At 30.2% G+C, this 9,680-nt stretch overlaps 1 protein-coding gene across 1 annotated transcript; it reads right to left on the reverse strand.

The window, feature by feature from the left end:
• Positions 1 to 302: 302 nt before the first annotated feature.
• Positions 303 to 9,330, reverse strand: LOC124095506 (RNA-binding motif protein, X chromosome-like). The gene is made up of 8 exons (XM_046448674.1): positions 9,222 to 9,330; positions 8,476 to 8,582; positions 6,643 to 6,817; positions 4,570 to 4,722; positions 1,740 to 1,854; positions 1,146 to 1,271; positions 978 to 1,066; positions 303 to 604 (listed from the first exon to the last, which is right to left on the reverse strand). The coding sequence occupies exons 1-8, from the start codon at positions 9,328 to 9,330 to the stop codon at positions 303 to 305; spliced, it is 1,176 nt and encodes a 391-aa protein (XP_046304630.1).
• Between the last annotated feature and the right edge of the window lie 350 nt (positions 9,331 to 9,680).

Below are 9,680 nucleotides of genomic sequence, written 5' to 3' on the forward strand. Positions count from 1 at the left end.
CTTCCTCTTAACCTTTTATCACATTGTAATCAAACAACAAATTAGATATCATGCAAATTTTTATTTTGAACAATTTAACAAATTTTTTTAAAAAATCTAAACTGGTAATGTTTATTTTTCAGTTAACAATAACATTTATGGGATTATTCTGAACAGTTTTTCTCTTAAACATTTCATGGAGAGATAGTTAATACACTCTCTCCCCTACAAAAGTGAACATACGCGCTTAGTGTAGTATTCAATTAACACAGCAAAAGTAGTATTTTTTTATGGAAAATTTGGTAAGCAACTGAGTGTTATTTTTAATATCTGCTTCGGGCACCTCTTTCAGATCGGCTTCTCTCACGAACTCTAGAACCCCCACATCTGGAGCTACTATATGATTCTCTGGGAGTATTGTATACCCTTTCCAGAGAAGATGTAAACCCTCGTTCTTGTCTACCACCACGATCACGACCACTTGAATAGACATCACTTCGGCTACTTGAATAAATTTCCAGACTTCCACCACATCCATCTCGTGAGCTGTTGTAATCCTCATAGCGACTGTTTCCACCATAAGCCAGTGGAGGTCCTTGTGTAGGTGGTGCACTACGGGAGCTCCCTGTAGGGTCAGTGATCAAATGACAATATTAAAATAAATATTTTTTGGTTATCAAAAATATGACTTTAATTGTGTACTATAAATGGGAAATGAACATAGCTGGAGTATCAACTATTTACATCATTCCTATACGTAACAGAATTAAGCATTCTCATCATTTTAAAATGCTCTAATTTTCCTTTAGTGGGAAAGATGAGAATGCCAAATTTCTTTAAAATCTTTCATTTAAGCTAAAGCTATAAAAATAATACAGATCTTCAAACTAATCGAAATTGCCATGCTATATATTGTTTCACATCTTAACTAAAATTCCACTAAGACACTAATCTGACAAATTAACTGTGCAATTTACAAGTCAAAGACAAACTCTTACCATAACTTTCATATGCCTCTCTGTAAGAGCTTCCAGTTGTATGATCAGAATAATCTCTATCATGACCTCCACCATAGCTTTCATGATCACTAAATTAAAAAAAAAAAATTTATTTGATATTACAATTAAAAACTTCAAATAATATAGCCAGTTAAAAAATTGCAATACCTATAGCTTTTAGAAGAATGATCATCTTGAGAACTATAATGGCCATAATCACGGTATGCATATTCTTTATGTGGCTGAACATAATCCTTGGTGTCTCGGGAACTTGGATAAACTCTGCTTGAATAACTTAAGGCAATAAATTTAAACAGTAACTGAGTATTCACAAAACTCTTAACTCAAACATAACAAAAAATTTTCAATTGAAAAAGTAAACTATTTGAATACACATGCCAAAATAATATAATTAGATATCAGAAAAATGCAAACAAAGTCTTAATACTGTGACACATTTCTAATACCTGTTAATAGTATATAAATATTCCTATGAATTCTGTGGTGGAAATATCCCAAGCAAAGTTCGGGTGATATACATATAACTCACTAGGAAAAGAAAATGCAAATACAAACACACACACACACACACACACACACACACACACTTTTTAATTCCATGAATATGAAGTCCTCATAAATGTTCAGAATTAGAAATATTTATTGCATAAAGCATATTATACCACATTTCACTGAATATTTCACTTTAAAACATTTAATTTTAAATACTTCTATCAACAAGAAACTATTAATCTCCTTTACCTATCTTTAGAAGAATAACCATTATCTCTTGGTGACACATAATCATCTCTCCGGGAAGAGACTTTCTCTCTGCGTGGCCCATCTCCATAATTTTCTCTCCCTCGAGACACAGGACCTTTAAGATAAATTATGTGACTATTCCAAGTTACCCATGGTTCGTACAGACAAAAATTTAAAAAAAGAACAGCCCTGCTCTTTAATATGTTAATACTTAAAATAACCAACCTTCAGACATATTTCTACAAACTGGCATATTGCATAGTCTTTAAATTACCATAAGTAGTAGCTTAAAATTCTGGGTTAAGTATATTTTAGCAGTATTGTTCAATCATCAAGTATACCTTTATATCAACTTTTCTCCTCTATCATTATGTCACTTGTCTCTGAATTACTTTTTCAAAAGCCTCATAAACTTCATTTCTAGCATATTGATTCCTCTGTGCTAAATATAAAAATGCATAAATATCTTTAAATATTTAAAAGTTTTAACTGAAAAGATTTAAATGTTTTCTAATATTTACATTGCTATTCTAGTTAAAAATCAGAGCATTTCTTCAAAACACAATATTAAACCAGATTATAAAAAATTAAATTGCTTTATCATAACCTGGTTCCCACTTATTCCATTTATCACGATTCTTTCCACCAATTATTTTTAAGACCTCAGTTTATTTTGATTTTATATATGGTAACTAACACTCTCTAAAGTATCTTTTATTTGGTTCTTACTGATATACAAAAGCATTTGCAAATACTGATATTCACTGGCTTACAAGGAGGATATATTCCAAAGCAAACATTGTTAAATGAATATTAATATATGCTTAATAACTACATTAAGAATAAACTATATTATCCACTAAACCATTTTTATTTGTTCTTTTTAGATACACATAGCCGTACTATCCATTTTGATATGACTATACAAACAAGAGTAACATTAAGAACTGTTTTTTAATGGTCACCCTGGTATATGCCTTTAATTTCAGTGGCTCCTGAGTATCAGGAGGAATTGTGGGCTCAAGGTTAGCTTCATAACTTAATGAGGCCCTTAAAAACTGAGACCCTGCCTCCAAATAAAATATTAAAAATGCTGGCAATGTTGTTCAATTGTTAAGCTCCCCTGTGTTCAATCCCTCATATCTAAACAAATAACCAACCAAAACAACCATAAACAGCAAACCAAAACAAATACAGTTTCTGGATCATCTTAATTGCCTTTTATTTTCAACCTAAGAGTTTATAGTTCCTCAAAATTACTTGCTTTTACAATTGATTTAACTTTATCTCACATTATTTTCCAAAAAAATAAATCCACAAGGAATCAAGTATAAATCTGATTAATGTAATTCCTCCATGTATTTCACAACAAAGTGCACTTATCATTTATAGTCAACTTAAAATGGCTGACATCTTTTTCAAGATTTTATTTTAAAAATATATCACCGAGTGATTTTTTCTCCGCTAAATGCAAAGTAATATGTTTCTTATTTATTAAACTTATATATTATTTAATCTTTATTTTACATTTCCCAATGAAAAACTTACTGAAAAAGGAGAAGCATTTTTTCAATATTTTCACTTATGTTTTAATATTTTTATCAAATAAAACTTTTTCTCAAAAGCATTACTGTGGACTTTAAAATTAGTCACACAGGGTCTGGGGTTGTGGTTCAGTGGTAAAGTGCTTGCCTGGCATGTGGGTTTGATCCTTAGTACCACATATAAATAAATAAAGAAATAAAGTAAAAAATCCTCTGGCAACTAAAAAAATTTTAAAAAAATAAAATAAAATTATTCACCCAATTTTTCTACTGTAAGACAGAACACATCATTATCAGGGATTCTATGGAATAATTCATGTACAAAATTTGTTGGCTTTTATTAGTTACAAAAAAAATTACAATTCATTCTGGCATGATTATAAAAGCATGAAATGCAACTTCCTCTAATTCAGACCCTAGTATTTTCTATCACCTCTCCTGTCTCCTCATTTTCTCATTTACCTTTCCTCTACTATACTAATCTTTGTTATTTAAATTTTTTAAAAATAGTATCCTGTTTTACGAAATTCACTATGGTACCATATATAATTTTAAATATATCATCTATGTTTTTAAACTTAAGCACTGTCATGAATGAAAACAATTAACAAACTTCCAATTATAGCTTGCAATTATAGAATCACACCGCCCCCCGAGTGGAAACAAACAACTCATTAAAAATGCCTGAAAAATTCACCTAAGTATCATGACAATATTCTGACCTACAATTCCTACCAAAACTAAATCTAAAAAAAACCAAAGGCATTCAGGAGACCCTAATGAAATATTAAAGAGAAATTCTGTCACATAAGATTAAAGGAATGCTTTCCTCAATTTGATGTTAATTATATTTTCTCAATCTGTAATCAGATGCTGAAATATTTGCTCACAAAAATCTAAAAATTTTGAGTCAGGTATGGTGGAATATTCCTTTACTCTCAGCAATTCCAGAGGCTGAGGCAGGAGGATCCTGAGTTTAAACCCAGAATCAACAAAAATAGGATGTTAAGCAACTCAGTGAGACCCCATCTATTTGAATACAAAATAGGGTAGTGAATGTGCCCGAGTTCAATCTGGTACCCCCATGCAAAAAATGAAAACAAATCTACAAATTTTGAGATGTAGAGTAAATGAGCTGTCAATTAGAAAATATCATATTCTTTCTCTGGTTTCATGAGTTTAATTTTTAAGTACCCAGTTTAAAATACCTTTTTCTCATTCATAATTTCATAATTAATGTAAATTAATTCCATTAATAAGAAACTAATTTTACTGTCATCATTTACCTCGTCCTCCCACACTACTACTGCTTCTTTTTGGAGCAGATGGAGCAGATCTTTTAGGAGGAGGACCTTCACTTCTTGAAGTGGGACCTCTTTTAACAGGAAATGGCCCTCTAGAAGAACTCATATTGAGATTCACAATATATCCATCATTATCTGTGTTTAAAAAAATTGTAGTTAGGTAAACATTGATAATTTTTACATGATACAGTTTCAATTTATGTTTATGTTTCTTGTACACTATCATGGTCTTTAAAAAAAATCACATATCTACACAAACAAAACATCTTATTTCCTTTTACCATGTAAGCACATTTCAAAATTCAGGGTGAGGTCAATTTAGAGAAAACTAGAAAAAAATCTCAAAGAGACATTTTGTACTGCTATAAAGAATGTGGAGGAGAAACAGAATTCCATCACTTTCTTACATTTTAAAATCCAGAAACAATTTTAAAATGTTATTAGGAGAAAGAGGATTAACAATTTTTCACCTAAGTTTGTTATCAAGAAATCTTTCAAAACATTACAGGCCTAACCAAAATATCATCCTAACATAAGCAGATGTATCCTCCTAAGAATTAAATGTGATTCATTAGAAAAACGTACTGCCTGAAAGATAACTTAATATACAATATTTAGAATTTATTTATAATAAAACTATAACTAAATTGAGGCAATTATTAGCTTTAACTAAAAGCTAACAATTTCATGAAATGTGCATTAAATAGTGAAATAATTTTATTCAAGTGGAAAAATGAATGAAAACATGTATTTCAAATGCCCAGTAATTAAAACAGTGTGACAGTCTCATACATATGACAAGAAAAAAAAGTGGTAAACTTTTGATTTTCAAGGTAAATTTAGTTGACGAAAAAAATAATGTAATATAAAACAAACTTTGCAATACCACTTCAGAAAATATTTCCAGTAAGTTACTTCATTATCAAAATTGGCAGCTAAACATTTGACATTTTTTAACATTGGCTAATAAATTTTAAAAAGTTTCTCTATTTTGTGACAATTGGATTTTTAAAATGAAAAGTTCTACCCTTTTCTCTCCTACAAAGTTAAAAAAAATACCACTATGTATGGTGTCACACAAATGTAATCCTTGCCCACATGAGGCTAGGGCACAAGGATTACAAATTCCACCCCAGCCTGGGTATTATATGAACCCAGAAAATAAAAAAGGCTGGGGATGTAGCTCAATTGTGGAGCACTTGCCACGAATGCGAACTAGGTTCTGTCTCCAGAACTGCAAAAGAAAACAAAACGGCATTTATGAAAATAGAACATCCATACTACTTTTTTTTTAACTTGCAATATTAGGGATTCAACACAGAGCCTGGTACTTGCTAGGCAAGTGTTCTATCATTGTATTATACATTCATCATTTATTTTACTTTGAGAAAAGGTGTCCATAACTTTCCAAGGTTGGCCTCAAATTTGAATTTTATCAAAGTTCCCCAAGATGCTAAGGTAATAAGTTTACATCACCTTTCCTGGCTCATTAATTTAATTTTCAATGATTCATTCTGTTCTCAAAAAAGAAAGACACAACTGTGTTCAAGAAATATGATTAAAAAAATCAAATTATAGAGACAAATTGTGGGATACAGAAAATGAGTATCAATAATTATACATTGAATTTAGCTTGTAATTTAATCTATTTCATTTTTAAAATGTTTAGATATAGCAACCATTCTCAAAATACTATAACACTTAGAAACTGTTTTCTTTAATATATGAAGTTCATTTTTGCTCATGACTGAAGTAAAATTTGAGATTATTGTATCTACTCAAACTTACTTTTCAATCTTATGAATGCACTCATTCTTATATTTTATTTATTTGGTATTAGGTATTGAACCCAGAGGCATTTAAACTCTCAGCCACATCCCCAGCCCTTCTTTATTAATTTTATTTTGATAAGAGGTCTATATAAGTTGCTTAGAGTCTCAATAAATTGCTGAGACTGACTTTGAACTTGTGATCTTCTTGCATCAGCCTCCCATGCTGTTGGGATTAAAGGCAAGTGCCACTGGGCCTGGCTCATGCCTAAAGTTTAAATATTACCCAAGCGTCCTGCACGTGAAGGACGCCCTCTTGTTCCTCCACTTCCTCCTTTGCCATATCTCAGTCTTCTTGGAGGCCCTCTGTTTCTTGAAAGAGATGGTAGTCTTCGCCTATTACCACCCTCAAAAGATGGTTTGTTGGCTCGCTCTACTTTAATTGTTTTTCCATCCAAAGACTAAAATGATCAAGTATATTAAATGTCATGTCAATATTAGGGACTGAGAAAATTTAACTTAAATATATTTGATAAATTTACTTACTGAAACTACTCTTTAGTTCTAATGCAATGTTTTCCCCAAGCAAACATTTTCGTCTGAAATAGCCATGTGATTTACAATGCAAAATTATAAAACAACTAATCAGCAAATAAATCACTTAAATTAAACCACAGGAAGTACATATACTAATTGTTACAATACTTGGAAATACCTCTAATATTTTAAAACATTGACTAATATAAAACATTAACCTCAGACATTTTGAAGGGAAATATACAACATCTACTCTGTAACAATGCATAAAGCATTCCCTATATATCCACTGCTTGCATTTTTTTCAGTGAATAAAATAGCATTTGAAAGGCTATATATTTAATACTACACATTTAATTTAAGCTCAAATCAGTTATTTCATGCTTGGAAATTAGATGAAAAGAAGGCATTGCCATTAATTAATCTGCTTGTCAAATACTTCTATACCTAATAAAAACTCAAAAACAATTTTTTAAATAAAACTTCAAAATGTGACAATCAAATAAATGGTCTTCAATATTCCGTGAATGTAGCTTTGCATTGCATAAATTAAGGGAACTGCAATTTGATATCCCACAATTGAAGTATTTAAACATTACTAAAGGTAGTTTAATAATGATCAAATTAATATGCTACAAATAAATTATCTAAAAACATAAGACAATGAGGATAAAATATATGTAGGAAACATGCAAATCTAAATAAATTATGTTTCTAGACTTTTTATATCTGATGAAAAGTCATTTTTGACAACTGCAAAAAAAAAAAAAATTAAAATACAGGATGGCATACTGGCAGACCCTTCAAAGAGTAACAGAACAATGAAAGACTGTGATAATGGAAGGAAAAAGAAGTAAAAAAAATGGCCCAGAATGAAGCAACCTTGACTTCAATGTTAAGGGATTCAGTATTTCATACAACCACTGAAAAGTTAAAGGTTATATGAGACAAACAACCTGGAGAGTTTAAGATCCAAAAAAACATGACTGTTGTATGAAAATAAACACTTGTCCACTACTATAAAACAAAGTATAGTCACTGAAAAAAACTCATTCTGGTTACTAAACAAAACATTTTTAAAAAGGGAATGGAAAATTAGGGGCAGAAATACGTATTACCTATTCTTACATATCCTCATCAGTTTATCCACCTTCTCCATCTGCAATTAAACATCTACTTAAATCTGAAACCTGTTTAAACGTAACTCCCTCAATGTTTGCCCCAGATTAATGGGAAGCAATTTTCCCTACATGTAAGACTCTGTAGGCTTTTACCCCAAATGTTTTTCTTGAGTTTCATCATACAAGAACATATTCATGAATTGCCTAGTTTTTTATTGTTTTAAATAAATACTGGCCTATTTTTATTATATTTGTAGGCATTCACTTACTTATTACAATACTAACGTAACATAACAGGATCAATGCTTGATATTTAATGCTCTGTTTATTTCAGTTTCTTTCCAACTACAATTTTGAGGATATGTGATAAAAGGAAGAAATGGATAAAGATTATGGCACTCATGCCATCATGGAATATTAAAAGTTTCAGAAATATGAAAACAATCCAGAAAGATTCATACCTTTCCATTCATATCTTTGGCAGCATCCTTAGCATCAGCTAGGCTTTGAAAAGTAATAAAAGCAAAGCCTCTGGACTTGTTGGTTTCCCTGTGCTTCATCAAAAGAACTGTAATATATTTTAACTTTTATTAATTCGCATAATATTTAACTTTTAATATTTCCAACATTATCATAATAATTCACATAACAATTTCACACAAAGCTTCGTTTTTAATTAAGATATACACATATTTTCAGCCACTTGAAATATACCTTAAACAAACTCCCAGAAACTTGCACTTCATTATTACAAGTTCCTTAAGTAACAAAAGGAAATAACTTTATACCATGGAATATTAAGTTTTAGAAATATAATATCCCAAAGCTGCAGTATTTAAACATTACTAAAAGTAGTTTAATAATGATCAAATTAATGTGCTACAAATAAATTACCTACAACATAAGACAATGAGAGGATAAAATATATGTAGCAAAAGGAAATGCCATCACATTTCACATTCCACCCACATCATTGCTACTGTTCTGTTCTCATTTTCAGTAGTAGGACTTGCCTGCAAGAAACATTTTATGGAAAACTATGTGTAAATGACTACTTAATTAAAAAAACAAACAAAAAAAAAAAAAAAACTAAACTATAGTACTCATGTAAGTTTCAAGAACAATACTTGTGTATTCTTTTTCATATGCTATTCAATATAAACAATACAGATTTATTTTTAAAAGTGTACAAGCTTCCAAGAATTACCTTCCAGTATATGTCCAAATTTCCCAAATACTACTTCAAGAGTCTTTTCATTGGTCTCTGTATTGAGGCCTCCTATGAAAAGTTTCCCAGGCCTATCAGCTTCCATCATTTTGCTATAAGCAGACAAAAGAATCAAAATTTATCACAGTTTTTGGTACATGTAAAGTACACTATACTGGCTTAAACTTGGTCCTTGTTTTTTTTAACTTTAAAAAATCCTAACAGTATCAGAAGCCACTTGAAAAATACCTTAAATATCGATGTTAATTAAAAAAAAAAAACTACCAATGTAAAAATGTGCTAAGGCTAAATTTCATTCCTCTGAGCTACATACACAATTTCACTTTTATATAACATAATATATGCATAAAATATATACAGTACATTCACAAAATAGACTAATTAAATCAGTATAATTAACTTAACCATCACTTATTTTCTTATATACTTTACATATCT

Source organism: Marmota monax, unplaced genomic scaffold (genome assembly GCF_021218885.2).
Source record: "Marmota monax isolate L192 unplaced genomic scaffold, Marmota_monax_Labrador192_F-V1.1 WCK01_AAM20220418_F8-fsc01446, whole genome shotgun sequence".
In the NCBI taxonomy this organism is placed as follows: Eukaryota; Metazoa; Chordata; class Mammalia; order Rodentia; family Sciuridae; genus Marmota; species Marmota monax.